The sequence below is a fragment of the Girardinichthys multiradiatus genome, chromosome 4, assembly GCF_021462225.1.
Source record: "Girardinichthys multiradiatus isolate DD_20200921_A chromosome 4, DD_fGirMul_XY1, whole genome shotgun sequence".
In the NCBI taxonomy this organism is placed as follows: Eukaryota; Metazoa; Chordata; class Actinopteri; order Cyprinodontiformes; family Goodeidae; genus Girardinichthys; species Girardinichthys multiradiatus.
This window is the reverse complement of record NC_061797.1, coordinates 23,958,616-23,980,942: the sequence shown is the minus strand read 5'-3', so window position 1 is coordinate 23,980,942 and position 22,327 is coordinate 23,958,616. Positions and strand designations below refer to the sequence as shown.

General features: G+C 38.2%; 1 protein-coding gene across 1 annotated transcript in view; it reads right to left on the bottom strand.

The window, feature by feature from the left end:
• mettl15 (methyltransferase like 15) overlaps positions 1 to 22,327 on the bottom strand; it is a 64,237-nt gene that overhangs the window by 14,651 nt on the left and 27,259 nt on the right. Inside the window, exon 3 of the mRNA XM_047363501.1 lies at positions 10,756 to 10,892. Coding sequence (XP_047219457.1) covers positions 10,756 to 10,892 — 137 coding nt within the window. The remainder of the gene's footprint in view (positions 1 to 10,755; positions 10,893 to 22,327) is intronic.

Below are 22,327 nucleotides of genomic sequence, written 5' to 3'. Positions count from 1 at the left end.
ATTTTGGGAGTCCAGCAACACCAAAACATTCCAGATGGATAAATAACAGTCCAAGGTAGAGAAAAAAAAGATTTTTTTCATTTTGAGTTTGAACCTTCCCTTTGAATGTAACAGGACACTTTATCATGGCTTGTTAAATCTGGTGTCTCACCATTCTTTGAAGCAACTAGCAACCTGCGCACATACACTGAGTCACTGCTCTCAACACACAAAACTCCATCTGGAAGAAAAAGCTTGTTGATTTAGTTGATGCTTATCATGTGTTAGCAAGAACACAATAAGCATTCAAAAACAACCTCAAGTTTTGTAAATGTTCTCCCTTTCTTGCTGCAAGAAAGGGTCGGTTTTAAGGCACACCTTAACAAATTGTAATCCATGTGTTTGTACTGTTTGTTGAACACGATAATACATGCATAAGTTATTCTTGCTATGGATCTTGCTCTCATCTTTAATTTTTCAGGTGGAGATTATTTTAATACCTGTTTTCAGAAAAAAGATCAAACAATAAAACTCGAAATACACTGTAATAGTAGATTTTGCCTCCAACACAGGCTTATTAAAACTTTTTCTAAGAAACTCCCTTTTTATTATTAACTTTTTTCTTTAATATATACTTCCCCCTGGACATAAAAAATGTTGCTGAAATTTCCCTCAATCTAAATTTTTATCTATATCTCAATGACTTCACCTCTCTCAAGATTAACTATGGGCATTGAAGAAAAGAACACAAGCTGGCAGGTCCTTTATTTCAAAACCCACAGAAGATAAAATGGCAAGGGAGCATCTCACCCACGCTACCGGGACCTTCCATTGCTTTGCTGCTGTTATTCACTATCTCTCATGGTGGTATTTCCTTGAAAAATCTATGGCAGGCTTTTGTTGTTTTCCCTCCTCACCTGCACCATCCTTTTGTGTCATCGCCTCCTCAGTAGCACTCCAGCTATTTTTCCACTTATTTGGGGTGTCATTATAAAAAGTGGCCCCCGTAAGCCATTTTAGGTAAGAGTTTGGAAACTTTATATTGTCTCGCTTTTACAACATTTTACTTAACCTGGACTGTCTACAGAGTATTTATTTTGACAGCTGGAGGTCAAGCTGTCCGGCGCTGATCATGACTCTGCTCTTTCTTCAAAGCTCATTTCTAAATGTATCTGCTGTTTGGTGCAGCAGACATAGCATGCAAACAAGGCACTTTGAATGAAGAAATGATGGCAAAATTACAGAAGCAATTTCTCAGCAAAATAAAAATAAAAAACATTTAATTCCACTAACTGTCCTACAGCTGTGAACAAAGGTTTACATACACTCATAGCAATGAATGTCACATTAATATGGGGATGTTTTTGATTTATTTGAACCTTTCTTTTGCCAGTGCGGAATGACTGCTCAACATGCAAAGGTGATTTTTTTTTAAATGTTGATGTACCTGCACTTTGCCAAGGCACAGCGGTAGGCCATAATTGTCCCCCTCCAATAAAGCGAAACTGGTCAGGATGTTCAGGGAGAACCGAAGACCCACCAAGACTTAAAACTAGCATGAACTCCGAGATGATGGTACCAGTGACATGGTCAACAGACTGAGAGGGTGGTGAGTAACAAAGAATCACCTACTCCAAAATGAACACCTACAAGTCCAACTGAAATTTGCAGCTGCCAGCCTGAACAAGGCAAATCACCTTTGGAAAAACCGTGTTATGGTCACAAAAGACAAAGACTGAGCTGCAGAAGTCAAAGTAAGACTTTCTAAGCTAAGTACACTGCACCCACTCTCAAGCATTATGATGGGTGGTTGTAATATCAGAGTGTAGTTCTGGTTTATAATTATGTTTGAAGCTAAACAACTGATATTTAAGTTTTATGAAAAGACACAAAACTTTGTCTCTGGTGACTATGAGAATGCATATTGTTTAAAATGCACAAATGTTAAATCTTTAGATAAAAAAATATGTATATTATTTTCACCCACTAGTACTGTGCAAATATTTCACCACTATTCTTTCAGTTTTTCACCCTCAAATGTATTTCCCACATATTGTACTGCAATACCAAAATTGAAAAGAAATATGGAATTTATTCTTACTGAATCAAATAGAGTTGTCTTTGAGTTTGATATTTGCTTTCTGGCACTTTTGTATAATATACAGACTTTCGGTGGAATTCACACATTTTAGGTCTAACTCTAAGCTTCCACCAGTTTTGGACCAGGCTTTTTTGTCTGGCCTAAACCTAAATGAAATATAAACTGCATGTCTAAATCAGGGTTGCATTTAGACTCAACAGTGACTTTCGTTTAGATTAAATTTATGTAGCTCCATATTTTCTTGAAATCAGGTCTGTTCATCAATAGCACTTCATTTACTTGACAAAAATAAAAATACGTTTATAAAAATCATTAATATAATGTGTTGATGGAACCTAAAAGAGGTAGAGGAAGAGGTCAGTCACTGGAGCACATGGAGGAGGAAAAGACCCCATCACGTACAGTTGTTGTGCAGTTCTAATGTTATATAATAAGATACAACTAGACGATAAATGGTTAGCAATTTGTTTCTATTTTAAAATATTTGTAGATATACCGGCTTGTAAATGACTTTTCCTTATAGTTATTTTTTCTTAATATATCTATAACAGAGTGCTAAAGAGGTGGACTACACCCTGGACAACCCATCATGGGGCAATCAGAGAGCATCAAATCTATTTAAAATATTACATTGCCAGAAGCCTAATATGTTTGTCTTTGGACTGTTAGGAGCAGAAATAAATGTTTTAGCCTCTGTTTGGCCAAAAGGCAGATCTGACCTAAATTTCATCATCTGTTCCAGTCTATGAATGTCCTCCAGGTCCCGTTGCGACCAAACACAGAAACAGCAGGCCAAAGTTTAGCACAAATTGTGCAGTCAGCTATAGATGCTCTAAGATAAAACTATCATTTAAAAAGTGGCACTAAATAGATAAAGAAGTTCATAAATCAGGAACAAGGACATAGATGTTTTGAGGAGATAATGCATGAGAACATTGCTTGTTATCTATGTTGTGCAGCACAGGGATAAGGGCCACACACAAATGACCTAAACTAATTCTTAGTAAAGTAACAACAATAGAAAACAATAAAAGCTTATTTTAAATAGACAGCAGTAAAACAAGCGTATCAGCAAATCTTCGCACCTACTGGCCTTCGGTGTGAAACTGTAGGATGATGAGTCAAACGCTGGGGCGAACGCTTGGGAGCAGCTGACTCAAAAATAGTTTGAACACTAGCATGAAAATGTTGGCAAGATCCTACAACCATGCAGAAACTCTTGCATATTTTACAGAGACCAGGCTGCAGAAACATACAGGTCCTTCTCAAAATATTAGCATATTGTGATAAAGTTCATTATTTTCCATAATGTCATGATGAAAATTTAACATTCATATATTTTAGATTCATTGCACACTAACTGAAATATTTCATGTCTTTTATTGTCTTAATACGGATGATTTTGGCATACAGCTCATGAAAACCCAAAATTCCTATCTCACAAAATTAGCATATTTCATCCGACCAATAAAAGAAAAGTGTTTTCAATACAAAAAACGTCAACCTTCAAATAATCATGTACAGTTATGCACTCAATACTTGGTCGGGAATCCTTTTGCAGAAATGACTGCTTCAATGCGGCGTGGCATGGAGGCAATCAGCCTGTGGCACTGCTGAGGTCTTATGGAGGCCCAGGATGCTTCGATAGCGGCCTTTAGCTCATCCAGAGTGTTGGGTCTTGAGTCTCTCAACATTCTCTTCACAATATCCCACAGATTCTCTATGGGGTTCAGGTCAGGAGAGTTGGCAGGCCAATTGAGCACAGTGATACCATGGTCAGTAAACCATTTACCAGTGGTTTTGGCACTGTGAGCAGGTGCCAAGTCGTGCTGAAAAATGAAATCTTCATCTCCATAAAGCTTTTCAGCAGATGGAAGCATGAAGTGCTCCAAAATCTCCTGATATCTAGCTGCATTGACCCTGCCCTTGATAAAACACAGTGGACCAACACCAGCAGCTGACACGGCACCCCAGACCATCACTGACTGTGGGTACTTGACACTGGACTTCTGGCATTTTGGCATTTCCTTCTCCCCAGTCTTCCTCCAGACTCTGGCACTTTGATTTCCGAATGACATGCAGAATTTGCTTTCATCCGAAAAAAGTACTTTGGACCACTGAGCAACAGTCCAGTGCTGCTTCTCTGTAGCCCAGGTCAGGCGCTTTTGCCGCTGTTTCTGGTTCAAAAGTGGCTTGACCTGGGGAATGCGGCACCTGTAGCCCATTTCCTGCACACGTCTGTGCACGGTGGCTCTGGATGTTTCTACTCTAGACTCAGTCCACTGCTTCCGCAGGTCCCCCAAGGTCTGGAATCGGCCCTTCTCCACAATCTTCCTCAGGGTCCAGTCACCTCTTCTCGTTGTGCAGCGTTTTCTGCCACACTTTTTCCTTCCCACAGACTTCCCACTGATGTGCCTTGATACAGCACTCTGGGAACAGCCTATTCGTTCAGAAATTTCTTTCTGTGTCTTACCCTCTTGCTTGAGGGTGTCAATAGTGGCCTTCTGGACAGCAGTCAGGTCGGCAGTCTTACCCATGATTGGGGTTTTGAGTGATGAACCAGGCTGGGAGTTTAAAAGGCCTCAGGAATCTTTTGCAGGTGTTTAGAGTTAACTCGTTGATTCAGATGATTAGGTTCATAGCTCGTTTAGAGACCCTTTTAATGATATGCTAATTTTGTGAAATAGGAATTTTGGGTTTTCATGAGCTGTATGCCACAATCATCCATATTAAGACAATAAAAGACCTGAAATATTTCAGTTAGTGTGCAATGAATCTAAAATATATGAATGTTTAATTTTCATCATGACATTATGGAAAATAATGAACTTTATCACAATATGCTAATATTTTGAGAAGGACCTGTATACTAAATGTAAAAGCCCCTCTTGTTGACATTCAGACTTTAAGGACAGGCAAAGAGAGCTAAAAAGAGTGTCAAGACTAACAACAGAGTAACTCAGAATAACTTAGAGTGCTCATTAACAATAGGGCTAATCCTGACCATGTAATCAACACTATCAAGTGGAGTCTTATACGACATTGCAATGTATTCCTGTCATGTGCAGAGACAAAAAGTAGTTTCAAAGTATATATGCCAATGGTACAACTTTAGGCCAGCAGTGAGTGTATTGTAGGGATCTATCTGGCACAAATGCATTAAGTGACATGTGGCGTGTCCCCCACACAGTGATTGTACAATTCAGACTCGTTCTGTGTAAACACACTAATGCAATGTCGACATTTCTGGTCTCTGTGACTTATCAAGGGGGAACAATTGTGATTAAAGAAGGAAGTATTTTCTGCAACAATAAGGTGCAATCAAGTGGGGATAGCATGTATGTCCAGGACACTGATGGCTGCAAATACGCAGTAGTTATACTCTTCCCAGTGACAAGTGTCACTTTGGTACAAGCAGGTGTATTTATAACTCCGCAGTGATGCTGACAGTGAATTCGATATTAGCTTTTGTAACCTGGAAACAGGTTACTAGCACAACACCCCAAAGGATGTATGGCAATCGCTGAAGAGTTTAATCATACCTCCTCTTTTCTACACTTTAAACTTGTAAAATAGTTTGGCAATTGCAAAGCTAAAGAAAACTAAAAGACAGATTATTCCAATGCAAATCTTAGAGTTGCATTAAGGTACTGTATGTCGCCTTCACCTTCGTGTCCGAGTTGGTGACAGATTAACTAAACTTGAGAACACAATCAATGTCAGGCCGCAGAAATTGCCGACTGATAACAATTGCCATTAATCTGACAAATTTGAGATAAAAAGGTGGAGGAGTGGTTAATTGTCTTCATAAGTATATAAAGACAGTGTAAAGTATGGAACAGACGCTACAGCAACAATTATAGACGAAGCTCCAGCAGAATTAGGAAAGGAATGTCAGGATGGATGAAATGGTTTGAAAGGCTTCAAAATAATATACTGACTAATACATTGAGATGTGGAAGATATTGTAAATCATGAACCTTATGATGGGGATGCTTTATAAACCTAACTCCTCAAATAGAACTCTGAGATCTTTTCTAAACCCCATTGTGCCAGTCCCACAGCTATTAGGGGAAGATCCAAGTCATGGGACTGGACTAAAGACTCCTGCTAAAAATGGAGTCAGGACCAGGGTAATAGAAGCCCGGACGGACCAGGCATTTGGGTTCTACAGCGGCTATTTAATCTTATCTATTTAATCTGTCATCTGCAGAAATACTCGGATGATTCTGCAGTCGTGGGGTGGATCAGAGATGGACAAGAAGCTGAGTACAGGAAGGTGGTGGATCGCTTTGTGTCATGGTGTGGAAACAATCATCTCATTTTGAACGTGACTAAAACAAAGGAGATGATTGTAGATTTTAAGAGAAACAGGAATAAGTCAAAAACTATTTCTATCATGGGAGAAGAAGTGGAGGTGGTGGAGGAGTATAAATACCTCGATATGATTCCTATGGTGTAACAACAGTTTGATGAAATGCCTCAAATCAGACTTAATCTTCCAATAACAACAAAATCAAGTTAACACTTGTTTTTAGTGGCACGACTCAGTAACTATCTACAGAGCCAATGTCAAGCTAGAAAAAACACATTTCCAGTTGACCAAAATGTTATTCTCATCATTTATCTTGACTATTTAGGAAATAGATCAATGTTCATCGCTACTGTGGTCATCTCACTTTTTCATGATAATACTAGGATCCTCCACAGCAGCCTCGAATTGAGCCAAGCTCATTCAACATGATGCAGCCTCTTCACAAATCAGGCCTGAAATATTCCCTTGTTTCTTTACCTGCGTCACTAAAGCCTAAGACAAGATGCTGATTGATTGCTTTCACCAGGGGAAAAGTGATAAAAATATCTACAGTGAGTGGAGAAAAAAGGAAAGGGATAAAAACAGAAGCTTGTCTCTTGTTTTTTTTTTATCTAAAAGATCCTCAACTCACCTATAGGGGGCTATGAAAGACCTTCCTTCAGGTAATTTATTTGTTTTGGTAAATACATAGCAGCTAACTCTGGTGGTCCAGCCATTCTCTTCGTGAAATATATTGAAATATGTTTTTTTAACTGCTCTTTCACTTATAGACACACACACACACATATACATATATATATATATATATATATATATATATATATATAATTTATTTATTTCCATGAGGCTTATTTACCAGATTATAATTACCTTTGGACAATAACAACCTTTAAGCAGGTATTTAAGACCACATTCTGCATTAGAAATATGTTTATGTAATATTCTAAACTTAAATGTCATGTTTAAATCAACTAAATCATCATAATTATTAGAAATAAAGGCTTGGAAACATCAGTCTGTGTGTGATTCATCCATATAATGTTTTGCTTAGTGAATTGAGATACTGAAGTAAATGACCTTTTCAATAATATTCTAATTTACTAAAGATGACTGTACATATCTATATGTATAGATACCTTTCTGAGCAGAGTTGTACAAGTGTATGAGCAAGGCGGCCTTCAAACCTGAATCACACACACCAGCTCTGTCTGAAATTGTGTGGACTATTTGATCGTGTTTGTATGTTTGCCATGTCAGAGACTGGTTTTTAATGGAGATTTGTTTCAATTTCTAAATCCCTTAAAAGGAATGAGAATAAAAACATCATTGCTGCCACATGGAATGTACAAGGCAGTCTGTTCCTAAGAACCGGTTAAACACATTTCTGAATTGATTAAACCTGCTCTGTGAATTTTCATTCTCAGTTATTTAGATTTACTTCAGTTAAATTTGAGTATGCTCAGTCTGAGTCAAGCGTGTGAGTCAGTAATGAAGAAATAAAAAAAACAGCCATCGTCAATGATGCTCTGATACTATGTGTCACCATGGCAATGAGTAAATAAAGAGCAGCAAATCCATTTTAATATAGTGGTGCAAGAAAGATTTGTCTGTACAATAGCAGACTGTGGCATTTATTTTCTTTTACCTAAAGAAGAGGTTTGTAAAGAGTTAATTGTTTAGCATTTTATGTAAGTGTAGCTCACCCTTCTGTTATCCAATTGAACCCCACTATATTGTACATTAAATATTTGGTACAGCAAATGGACGTATGGATCTGGATGATAGATAACTTATTTGGCTAGTGCTGCATTTAGACAGTGATCAACACAATGATTAAAAGTAAAATGTTTAAATGTAAGGGGACTGGACAATCTATTAGATTCATTTATTTCCATAAGTCACTGTGTTTCACAGAAGGACAATATATAGATTTCATCAGGGCTGAAAATAAATCACCTTACACTGATTGACAGCTTCATTTTAAAAGGTGGATGTGTTAATGTCTGTGAAACACAAACCGATTTCTATAGGACAGCAGTCTCACAATGTATTCATTAATACCTCATAGATATTTATCATGTTTATTATACAGATAAATCCAGACACAGTGACACATCCACACCTTTTAGCCTGTCTTCCTCAGAGAGCTTTACGTATTCAACCTGACAGTTCACAACAGTAAACCCAAATTAAAACCAGCACCCAGCAAATCATTGAAAAATAAATCAACAATAATTTAGTCTCAAACACTTTCCTTTGTCTGCAGTTTGACCATAGAATAAGATTCCCCTTCATGGCATAATCTCCATGTGAGGCCATGTTTATTAAAACACTACATCTCAAATAAACATAGTAAAAAAAGGCCATTATGTTGATTTAGTTGCACCCACGTCATTCTTCTCCACATATCGACTTTAAAAACTGTGGTCTTTATTGTCAAAGTATTTCTCTGAGGTTCCTTGTAGTTTAGAAAAGTTGTTTTTATGGGCTGCATTTTTTAGGGGGAATTTACTTACTTATTACTCTGTCCAGAGTTACCATCCTACAGCAAGGAAAACATTAGGAGTCAATAAAATAATAAGACAAATTTTCCAGTTGGCACATAAAACACTGGATGCAGATCTGACAGAGTTTTTAGCACATTTCTTTCTAAAGTTTTATGAAATATCAAAAACTTCGGATGAGGATTTGCAGTTCACAGCAAAGCAAAACAACGTCTTAAATGCAAGGCTGAGCAAACACTCTTGATTTGAAGTTAAAATAGGGAGAGGATAAAGATTATTAGGAAGGAAATGTGCTACTTTGAGCTAAAAGTGTGATGTACTTTTTCACCTGCAAATCTAAGTCACTCACTGAATCATATATTTTCCAAAGTAATAAAATAAAAGTTTTTTTGTCTGTGAATTTGTTACACAAAATGTTAATCCCTCAAGCAAAAATAATGTTTCTTATAAAACAACTTCAGTAAAACATGCATCTACAAAGAACAAACCCTAAAAAAACAAATAAACTACCACAATATACCTCTTCTGTGTTGAAGAATTCTGATCCTATGACGACTGATGGAGACACTAAATAATAAATTAGTGTGTGTGGCCCTATGTATAATTACAAATCCAATGTTTGTCAATTTAATAATGACTAGTGCTGTTTCAGACATGTATTGTGGGCGCAACAACTGCAGAGCTTCAAGCGCAGTGAAGTCATAGCAACAAGAAGAATGATGCAGAGAACAGCAAGGCTCAACATGCAGGAGGCAAATCCCATTAAATACATGGCTGAATATTACTTAGGAGGCAGAGCTGCCTTCACAAGCTCCTGCTTTTTAGGTGTTTGGAATTGAAATTAACGTCCTTGCGTGGTACGACTGGATTCAACCAGACACCCGCATTCAACAGTTTGCATTAAGGGTTTACTTTCCTACTTTCCGCAAGACGCAGGAGTTCAGAGAAGGGAGAAAATCCTCTAACCCTTTGTGTGGATGGAACGCGTAGGCAGGCAGGGTCTTTTACTCAGGCTCCCAATAATATTGGTTAATTGCTCAATTTCTCTAGCCTCTCTCAACTTGCATCACGAGTAGGCGTAAAGGAGTTTTCAGCGGGGGTATATTGCTGCTGACAGAATACAGTGTTCTCATTCTCTCTCTCTCTTAATTGTCATTCCCCAGCTCACAGGCACATTTCTCCAGCAGATTCCCTTGAGAGAGGTTTCCCCAGAATCTACGTAAAAGGATTCCTTCCCACGCCATGGTCTTAGGAACATCTCATTTTCATCCGCCCGCGCCTCGCTTATGCACACACACACACTCCCTCTCACCCTGGCACTGTGTCCTCGTGTCTCCCTCCTCGCTCACTCTTATGTTTTCTGTCTTTTTTTCTTCCTCTCCCTTCACTTCTCAACACCCATAGCCCCCCCCATTACTTATAGATCCTCCGTGGGAGGCAGCATCTCCCTCACACAACAGGCGTGGGCCCTCCTCTGACAAATGACATGCCGGACCCACCAGCTTTGCGTGGGGGGTGAAAAGCTTTACGTTAAGAAGGAAGGATGGATTTGATTGGATGCTGTAACTCAGGGGCTGTATCTTGGCAAGCTATATTGGATTGGTCTCAGGGAAGAAGTGAGAAATGGATGGAAAGCTGCAATGCTGATGTTTATCAAGCCAACAGTATGTTTTAAGGGAAATAAATGATCATAAATCCTAACACTTTTCAAAACTGCCAAGCTGTCAACTGTGACAATAAAAAGTAGTGGTAAAATATTAGGCTTGTGACAGCATAAACATTTGTCTAGACAGTGTATGGTTTTAAGCTCCAACTTGTGTCTAGGTACAGTCGGTCTTCTTCAGTAAATCACTTACGAGTGCTCCTTGGCTAGCTGCTGGGCCAGAGAAATTGCTGTGGGGTCTCGGTCTAAGGCCAGGACCGTGACTTTGGGAACCGTGTTAAGTATTGCTTTGGTATGACCACCACCTCCAAATGTCATGTCCAGGACCACCTACATGCGGGAAAAAGAGAAAACAACACATTGTTCTCACAACAGGACTCCTTATACACAATTCATCATCACGATGTTAGTTCATCACTTAAGTGTTTCTTTGTCAGTGGTTCACTGTCAAAACATTTTTTTCTGTTTCTCTCATCTCAAGCAACATCATTTCTATATTTGGACATAGTTAAGTTTAAAGAGATATTCCATCTTAAACTGTCAAAGTTCATTTTACTGTGCAAATTAAAACAATTAATGGCTCATATTTCAAAACAGAGGTTGCAATATATTCCTTATATTCACCCAGAGTGAGATAGGTGTTCAACAACAAGGTTTTATGAGTAGATGTTATGTCTATCTTTAGTTTTACCCTTTATATTTCGTAAACATTTTGACAAGTAAAAAAAAAATACTCTGGTAACACGCATGACAGGGCCAGTGTTTGTTTAATCATTCTTGAAATTGGTTATAATCTCTTCCAAGTTCTGGGAAATGTCAGAGATGACAGTGAATTATTTTCAACTTCAATAATTAATTTGCAGACTAAGTTAGCCATTAGTCTTCCTCAGAAACCAAATAAACCGCGACAAAATTACTTCTGCTCAAAATGTAAAGAATATCACGTGACCTCGATTACGACTGGACACATTGATAAAACTATTAAAATAACAAATTAGCTGTAGACGATTGAATCATTTTCTTTTGGCACACTGTTTCATGTTTGTGCATTATACTGCATATAAATGATACAAGTACATTTAGTCATACAGCTTTATTAAATGTAAAACTACCCAACAGTGGTGATGTGCATTTCAAGAAAGAATACGACTAATTCTCAAGATCCCAATCATATTAGCTACCAGTCTCGCCACTGAAAACCACCCTTTCTGATGGAACAGAAGCTGTGATTAGCACAGTCACACTTTGTCTTTGCAACATTTGATAGGCTATTATATTTTATGTGTCATAATATCACATATTTTTTGCATTATGTCAACAACTGATCTGGATGCTAAATCTCAAGAAGAATGGTGCAGAAACTGTCATGATAAAAAAAAGACAGGAAGTAGTGAGAAAAGGATGGGTTAGTTCATGCATTCAAACATCAATATTAAAATGTCCCGTATTCCTAACATCACGCAGCTTTACTTCATGTATTGTTTCCAGTTTTATAAATGTTTCTAAAAGAGCTTTGTGAAATCGGTGGTGTTGGTTTTTGCATGTTTTCCTTTGTAATGAACTGTTGGTATTAAAGCTGCACCATATATCAAATCACAATCAGCACTGCAATTTCAATGCATGCTGTACTGCAATTGGAAATAACTGCAGGAATGCAGTATTTGGCAGGCTATAATATTTCAAGTGCCATAAATTTCAACTTCTCTCAGCGATGTATTTGGCCAATATAATGGGCTTTATTGTTTTTTATGCACATTTGCTTTAGACCTTAGTAATCGAGATCCCAAAACTACTAGCTTTGGGAAAACAAGTAGTGGGGTGATTGTGATTTCAGGAAAGAAAGCCAACGGTAGACAAATGTGGGTTAATTAGAATAGATATTGTCATTGCAACATGCAACAATAATTCTGTAATTAAATATTTCCTAACATCATGCAGCCCTAGTTGGCATCTCAGTTCAAAGTGCATGGCAGCTGGCACCTAAGGTCTTGAAGACAGAGACAGCCTTCTTCTTCGTGGTAAAGTTGTTATTACATTTCTGCTGGCTTGTTGTAGCAGTCAATCCTCAAAGATAACTTGCTAGAGGCTGCCAAGACTAGGTTGGAGGTTAACCTTTAAGCAAAATAGTGACCCTAAACATACAGCCAAATATAATATAAAATGATGTAGATCAAACGCAATGATGTCATAGAATTGCCTAGTCAAAGTCTAGGTCTAAATAAAGATTGCTGTTCAGACTCCTTCCATCCTATTAGACTGAGCATGTGCTAATGTGCAAAGAAGAATGGGCAAAAAAACTGTGTTTAAAGGTCATTTCCAAACAACTTTAAGTCCATCACTGTATAACGAATATGAATCTTCCCAGGGGTGGACTTTTAAGCACATTCACATCAAGGTCAGAAAGTGCATTCTCAGAGAAAATACAAAAGCTCGAAGAGCTCCATCTCAGACCTCAATTATGGCAGGTATGTTATTTTAGTTTATAGAATTGCTATTAGAAAAAAAAATGCAACTGAAGTTTGGCTTTTTGGAAGAGCGGCCGGAAAAAATGTCCTTTGAACTGATGAGACAAAAGAAAAGATGCTTGGCCATAATGTACGGTGCCATGTGTGGTGAAAACCAACAGCAACATAACAGCACAAACTCCTCATACTAGCTTTAGGCTTTCAAAAGCAATGCATAAACAAAAGAAATGTTAAAATGCTAATTTTGTCCTAAATATCACACTTTATTCATGTTTCAGTGATTGGGCAAAACATTCATTAGTGAGACTCTTTTACCAGAAGCCATGATGGTTTCAGTCCTGATTTAAAAGAGCCATCAGTTTCTGCCCATCTCAAGTTTTCAGAAAGTTTGTTCTAAAGCTAAGAAGCAAATAAACTAAATGCTGCCTCACCTGGTTTAGTTCTGGTTGTGGGAACAATGGGTAAGCAGGTCTATGTTGACCTAAGGGGTTTACATTGTTCATACTTGACAAGCAACTTTGCCCAAGACCATTTAGTGCTTTATAGACCAACAGCTTAATTTTAAAATCTATTCTTTGACAATTGGAGCCAGTGCACTGATTTAATAATCAGTTTGATTTGATCCAATTTCCTGGTGTTGGTCAGGACTCCGGCAGCAGTGTTTTGGATGCAACTGTGGCTGTTCTGCAATTTTCTCATGCATGCCATTTCTCCTGCATTATCTCGTCTGCCAATAACACTGCATTGTTATTATTATATTATTGTCTGCTGTAAGACGGAGCGCTACAGGAGATCCTTCCTGCCCACAGCCATCAGCATCTACAACGGCTCTTTGAGGAAACCTTCATAATATGAGCTATAACAACATTTAATTTCCCTTTGGGATTAATAAAGTATTTTTGAATTGAATTGAAGTATAAGTTAGGAGTTCTAAATCTACAGCTAAAACATTTATTATCAAATAAAAAGAGTGAACATTTTCTGATTACACTTTACAGCATAACGAATAAGACGCTATATACTGAGAGAATAAAGAGAGAAGGTCTAACTTCTAAAAATGAATAGATCAGGCGACTTAAGTGCAACCCGAGTTAAGTTTAAAACTTACTTACGGGTAAGTCTGCCTCCATTTAATGTGGTAGGAATAAGAATTAAAGCCAACACAAAGAAAATTGGTAGGGCTGGTATACCCAAAACAAAACTAATAAAATCATCTTAATGCCGAAACAATACATTCTTTCATCTTACAGCTGCCTTGATGAAGAAAAGACTCACAAATTGATCCCACAGGAATCCTTCCCATTTCTACCAACCTTCAATTGACAAGATTAACCAGCAAAATAAATAATGGAAATACAAACACATGGAGCATTAGTTTACCTCATGTAAATACAAGTGGCCAAACTATATAGACTTACAAGACACCATGACATAGATCCTACTGGGTTGTAGCTCACCATTAATGCAGTTAGAATTACAAGGTCTGTACGGTTTGAGATGCTTGTTGTTTCATGTGCAAATAAAAATAAAAAATAACAATCTACAACAAAAATAGACAACCTGCAAACCTATAGTCTTCTGTCTTGAAATAAAGACTTGTTTTATTTCTCTCAGATGTCTTTTAAAAAAGAAAAGATGAAAATTAAGTGTGAATAATGCTTAAAAATGTAAGGTCACATTGAGCTGTTATCTAAGCTAAAAACAATTATTGTGAAAAATCGGATTTAATCTGTACCACTAAATGCATTACATTACCGTTTACTAGGAGACACATTTTAATTCCTTTATTTTTTACTTTTAAACACAATATTTTTACTACTGGCAGGAAGTTGTAGTACTTTTTCCCCCAAGAGAACTCAGTGTTTTAGATAAATGTTTCACATATTAAATAACCCATCAAACTTAAAGTATAAGTGTTAAATATTACTGTATTATTTGAGTCATTGGAGAGAGGGGGTTGTAAAATATGCAATAAATGTCAACCATTATGCAGCATATTTGCTATTAGCTAGGTCCTTATCTCTCCTGTATTGATAACACAAAATTACCAAACAGAAATAATTTTTTTTATGAAAGAAATCCCTGCCTGAGACAAACATGAAATTATCATGTTTAAATGATTTTAGTTTTTTTTTTTTTTACATGTCCTCTCCAATATTTGCTATATTTTCATTAAATGGTAGGAAACAGATGTAAAATGCCACTAAAGGAAATGCCACCTTTTCTCCACAAAAAAACATTAAACATGTCGATCGATAGTGACGATGAAGGTAGGGTGGGTGCGTGCATGTGTGAGGGAAGAAGTGATCAATGGCGGTTCCCTCTCCTTTCCAGCGCGCAGCAGCAGATGGGGAGGGGGTGTGGGCTAGTGGGATGAGTCACACGCATAATGAACTTGCCTGTTGTGCTATTCAATAAAAAAAAAAGGGAAAACGAAAACAGAAACACATACGGCAAAGTAGGCTGTTTCTATAATAATAGTTGATACAGGTAAACCAGGAGGCAAACTGGGTCTCTACTGGAGTGAACAGAACCTGCCAAACAATCTTTTGTCACACTGTAGGAAAGCTGTGGGCTAAAAAATAAAAGATTATGTTTTTTAATTGCAATGATGCAAATAGCTGAAAACTGATCCATGATCTCCTAGAAGTGGTTGCCGGTTTTTATCACTTAGATTGAATCTAGATAGAGGAAAAAAAAACTAAATTTCTTTAACAAAATCTTAAGTAAAATATCACACCCTGAAAATCAAAAATTGCATGTTTACGAGGTCATTCAGAAAATACTGATTAAAGGCATGTTCCCTCTGTAGGAAAAAAGGCTCCTTGAAAAGATAAGGATGTTGTTGAAAAAAAAAAATCTGCTGCTACTCCCGCTGCCATATGGACAAAACAACTCCTTGAAAAGATTTGGTGATAATAGGTTTGGCATTTGCAAAGATGACTGACACCAAACTTGGGAATGAGTCATTCACATTGATATTTCATACAGAACGGTGTCTGTGAAGCCCTCACCTAGACCGTAATTTGCAGAAGGCAGCAGGCTACCAGAGCAAAATGTGGGAGATCTTGGATGCTTAAATATACTAATGAAAGAAAAAATTATAATAAAAAAGGTAAATGCTCCTGTCTGTGTTTTATGCTCTTTGAGAGGTGTGCAATATCTGCCTTTCCCAGCAGAGGGAACAGAAGAGTTAGGAGTGGTCCAAGTCACACAGTCCCAATAGTGAGGCTGCGGAGTGCTATAATGCAGGACACTTGAAGTCATCACTCTGCATTATTTTTGGGGGCTTTTCATTCCTAAACAACAACAAAACTACATTAAAGACTCCTTTCACCTGGTTAGCAAATACAACTTTACACAGGTATTACCTCTGTGCTTTTTTGACAAAAGGGCCCATTTTTATGTAAACAAAACACAGCATGTGCAAGAGTATATTATGTCAAGACCATGTGGCAAACAAGACCCTCATCTCGATCTTTCTTGTGGTTGAATTCATTAGGAAAAGGGGAGCAGGAACCTGAGAGAAGCCTGAGTACTCACCTAAATCCTACTTGTGACTCCCCAGCCCAGGTCAGTTACAGTGGGGGATCTAAAATGTCATTGAGGGGAGTTTTTACAGATCTTGTTACACTAGCACACAGACCATTAGGGAGACAGATACACAGGTACAGGATCGCTTTTCTTGTCGCGTCCGTTGCCATGGTAAGACTGGAGGTAACAGGTTTGCATTTCTTTCTCTGTCACACAAAGTTCCTGGCAAGTTACAAGTCTGAACAAATTTGAGGGGTCTGCAGTAAAAGAACACTGTATATAAGGACAGATGTGGAGGTTTACATTAAAGACACAGCTTTTGGGTTTACTGATTGCTAGAGAGACTATTGCATTTCACATAAATCTCACCCACAACTTTGCTGCTCTGCATAGCCAATATTGATATTATCTTACAATATGTTTTTTGTGCCTCAGCCTCTTGCTTATCTCACCTTTTGGATTTCAGTTTTGCTTTAAAATGGGAGAGGTTCTCTACTTAATTTAAATGAATGTTATAGCTCTGCACACGGGTATAGCAGGTAGGAGGCGGACGTGCACAAAACAGATGGCCAGTGAGAGCAGACAAACTCAAACGGCATGAAAGCTTCCCACAATTATCCTGTCAAGAGATTATGTTGACGGAGATCAGTCATGTCTGAGACTCATGCAGCCTTCTGCCTCATGTACCTAAATTAATTACAAGACATACATTCAATACTACATGTACGAGTAAGTAAGTAAGACAGAGTGGGTCAATGAGGGATAAAGGAGCATAAAATGTTGTAAAAACTCTTTGCCACAGGGCTCGTTCCAAATGCCTCGCTGTATGATGAGCTAATCTCTCTTTTGTCAAAGGAATGCTGCAGAGTTACAACAAACAGTTTCATTCCTCATCCATTCAGTGCTGTTTGCACTCTCCTGGCAAGAGTTTAAACAAATGTAGTCAAAGAGGTATTTCAACTGGTCAAGACAAGACTCGTCTGCTAGTGTAAAAACAGCATCAGTTAATTTGACAAGAAAAAGATATAAAACAAATACTCGTCTGAAGTCTGTAGGTCATTTCCAAAATCAGGAATTAAATAAATCCAACCTGACGTGCAGACCGTGTTTTCCTGGTACATTACAGGAAACTGGCTAAGGATCCAAATCAGAGACATAATTTGTTCAAGGAAAAAGTGACCATGCAGTTACACAAGTATGTTGGAGTATAAACAAGACTATCAACACATGATGTTATTCCAGTGGTATGAGCTTAAGATTTACACACATGCTATCATATAAATTAACACCAAATGAGAGATTTTGTCTGGAACGTTGTCTGTCTGATACACAAGCCCGCCCGCCCATCAGTAGGTAGAAAGGCTGTAAAGTCATTGCCAAGACCTGGAAGAAAGCCAAATGGATGTTTGGAACCAATCTAGGAAACACCAAGGCTTAAGTCTGGCATGGATTGGAAACTGCAGGGACACCGGTGTCACTGAACAACATGTCACAACAGGTTTTACCTTGCTATAGTTTGAGAGGCTGTAGACCAGAACGAAGCTCCTGCTTCAAAATTGACACGTTCAACCTTAATTTAAATTTGCTGTTGCCCCGATGGAAAACCCAAATGCGACCAGGAAAGGTTTTTTTGGCCAAACAAAACTAAGATTGAGCTATTTTGCCTTAAAGGTGAGAATATTTTTTTGAGGAATCAGGGTGAAGCTTTCAAACCCAAGAACACTGTGGTACTGGCAGATGACAAAAGATGTACAGGGGTTGGACAATGAAACTGAAACACCTGGTTTTAGACCACAATAATTTATTAGTATGGTGTAAGGTCTCTTTTGCGGCCAATACAGCGTCAATTCGTCTTGGGAATGACATATACAAGTCCTGCACAGTGGTCAGAGGGATTTTAAGCCATTCTTCTTGCAGGATAGTGACCAGGTCACTACGTGATACTGGTGGAGGAAAACGTTTCCTGACTCGCTCCTCCAAAACACTCCAAAGTGGCTCAATAATATTTAGATCTGGTGACTGTGCAGGCCATGGGAGATGTTCAACTTCACTTTCATGTTCATCAAACCAATCTTTCACCAGTCTTACTGTGTGTATTGGTGCATTGTTATCCTGATACACGGCACCACCTTCAAGATACAATATTTGAACCATTGGATGCACATGGTCCTCAAGAATGGTTCGGTAGTCCTTGGCAGTGACGCGCCCATCTAGCACAAGTATTGGGCTAAGGGAATGCCATGATATGGCAGCCCAAACCATCACTGATCCACCCCATGCTTCACTCTGGGCATGCAACAGTCTGGGTGGTACGCTTCTTTGGGGCTTCTCCACACCGTAACTCTCTCGGATGTGGGGAAAACAATAAAGGTGGACTCATCAGAGAACAATACATGTTTCACATTGTCCACAGCCCAAGATTTGTGCTCCTTGCACCATTGAAACCAACGTTTGGCATTGGCATGAGTGACCAAAGGTTTGGCTATAGCAGCCCGGCCGTGTATATTGACCCTGTGGAGCTCCTGACGGACAGTTCTGGTGGAAACAGGAGAGTTGAGGTGCACATTTAATTCTGCCGTGATTTGGGCAGCTGTGGTTTTATGTTTTTTGGATACAATCCGGGTTAGCACCCGAACATCCCTTTCAGACAGCTTCCTCTTGCATCCACAGTTAATCCTGTTGGATGTGGTTCATCCTTCTTGGTGGTATGCTGACATTACCCTGGATACCGTGGCTCTTGATACATCACAAAGACTTGCTGTCTTGGTCACAGATGCGCTAGCAAGACGTGCCCCAACAATTTGTCCTCTTTTGAACTCTGGTATGTCACCCATAATGTTGTGTGCATTTCAATATTTTGAGCAAAACTGTGCTCTTACACTGGTAATTGAACCTTCACACTCTGCTCTTACTGGTGCAACGTGCAATCAATGAAGACTGGCTACCAGGCTGGTCCAATTTAGCCATGAAACCTCCCACACTAAAATGACAGGTGTTTCAGTTTCATTGTCCAACCCCTGTATGTAATAATGAAGAAATAGGGCTACCTACAAATTCTTCAACTTCACCTCCATTCCATTTTTGAACCATCTAGCTGAGCTTAGTTGGGTGCTTCAATATAGTTATTTTTAAACTGGTTTTGGAATGGATAAATCAGGTTAACATTTAGCTTCTGAAATGGTTTTCCCAAAGCTACAACCCCAACCCTACTAAAATACTTGTGAACTAGGCTTAAAAGTGAAGTCCGTTCCAGGAAACCAACTAACTTACATGAATTACGCAAATTGTGCTATGAGGAATGCTCAAATATCCATATATATCTAATTGGAGAAATCCACAACAAATTCCAACTAGTACATCCAATTTTGTGTTTTTAATCATTGCAGTTTGTTGTATAATCAATGCAACCTTAAGATAAGAAGGAGTTGTTCAAACTTACATTAAAATGACATTCATGGCCATGATAAGGGCAGGTACCGGTAAACCACTTACCAGAGGTAAAGTAGGAAATTTGGTGTACGTTTTATATTGGTAATGTCTGATTCCAGTCTGTGGGCTCTCAGTACACCTGTGGGTCGGGTGTTTTGGACCACAGTTAAATGTCGCAGACAGTAATGAACGAATAATTGCCATGAAATTTGGCATGGGTATTCATAGTCCTCAATGGACAGACGTTTTAATCTGATGAAGGTTATCACTTAAAACCTAAGTTTACACACAGTTCATTGGGTTCTGCTGTTGAGAGAATAAAATAACAACTTAAGAGATTTGCAAACGTTGTTTAAAATATGAAAGGAACAATAGGAACGATGCATTAGGGAACTGGAGGACATGCTTAAACATCTCTCTCTGAAGGTTCACATTTAAATGACATGGCCACAAAGGAGAATGTTGTTTAGAGGAACATACCAGAGTGAAAAATGTGCCCAAACTGGTTAATTCCAGTGTGTTTTTTAGATAAAAGCTTTTATTTATAAAATACATTTAATTCTGAGCACCATGATTATTTAAGTCTCTCAAATTTTAATATTAATATGCTTACCGTAATTTATCTGTGTCTTATCAACACAACCTTAAAATAATGTTCATTTGAATTGGAAAAAGAGATTTTAATTAGGCCACTTCAGAACCTTTCCTTTTGCCTTTTTGGTTGGTTTTTTAAGCCACTCAGAGGTGTATTTGCTGAAGAGCTCCAGATCACTGTCCTGCTGTTTAACCTGTATGTGCTTGAGCTTAAGGTCATGAACTGATGCTTGGGCAATTTCTGGCTCAATCATTACAGAAGAGTTGTCCATGTCCTGAGCAGCAAGATGGGCCTTTGTGTTCCTATAGGTCAGCAATTGTTTCTATCTTGGAACTCTATTATGGATGCAATTTTTGCTCAGCCTCTTTATTATTGTTGAATCTTGAACACTAAACTGACCCAAATGGCATCAAGCGTGTTAGATTAGTCATTGTTGGTCCTTTTGTACCCTTCTGGATGAGTCCTCAGTCTGTTTTTGGAATAATTGTGCTAGGCTGGCCACTCATGGTGAACCACAACTGTACCATGTTCTCCTAATTTGTGGATAACGGCTCTCACTGTATATCAATGGAGTCCCAAAGCTTTAACTTTGTAAACCTTTACAGATTGACAACTGTCATTAGCCATCTGCTAGTCTACTTCAGTTTATCAGACAGGTTCTATCCTAGTGATTTCATGATTCAACGGCTGTGGCAGTAATCAGACTTGGCTTTTGAAACTGAACTCAGCTTCCATTACATTTAATTCCCGATATAACAATGGGCCAATTTTATTTTAATAAAAGGGCCATGTTGGGTTAGATAGGTTTTTCCCTTGCTAAATGAAATCATCAATTGAAAACTGCTTTCTATATTTGCTTAGGTTAACTTTATCAGATTTAAAAATGTATTTGATAATATGATATATGATATTTAACTGTGACAAAAAAGCTAAAACAGAAGAACTCTGTAAGCTGGCAAGTACTTTTCACAGTACTGTAAGTACTTAATGCCAAAGAAATCAAGTTGTAAGTATTTCTGAGCAAGTAGTTTTGAGAGTGTCATATATTTTGACTATGTACTCCTCCTTTTTTCCTGTTGTTCCTAGGACATTCCTAGTTTGGATTGCTTGGAAGATGACATCAGTTACTGGCTGGCAGATCTGTGCAGTTTTACGGTAGCAAGAGGCTGAGAACAAACTCCAAAAACTATCTGAGGAATTTCAGGAGGCTGGCTAGTCAGTTTGTTATGGTGTCTCCCCAAACCTTATATAGAAACTTTTAGGCACAATCGGGGCTGTAATAAAACACATAGGAAAGGTTAAGCATATTTATATTCCCTCTTATGTCACTTTGCTTTACAGTTCGGAAAGATGTATTAGGGTTCACAAAGCCATGAAGTAACAGCAGCAAATTAATGGGATTTGTGGAAAAGTAACTAAATCAGTCAAATCTATAATGTGCAAAAACAGTAAAATCTTACCTTGCATAACTTTAAACACTAAAACAAATTGGACAATTGGAAATTAACACTTTACTATTACTGAAACGTTTCTTCTCTCCTTATTTGGTATTGTTTTTAAATTAAAACACATCTAACAGTATTACACAAGATTGAGAGAGATTTTCAACCTAGAGCCCTCATGAGGAAAGAGAAAAACGACACTAGGCTCGAAATGCAGAAGAGGAATCACCCTCGTTGAGGACAGCGGAGGCCTCAAGGACAAGAAGACCTTTTAATTTGCAACTTTTGAAGTCAGCTTAA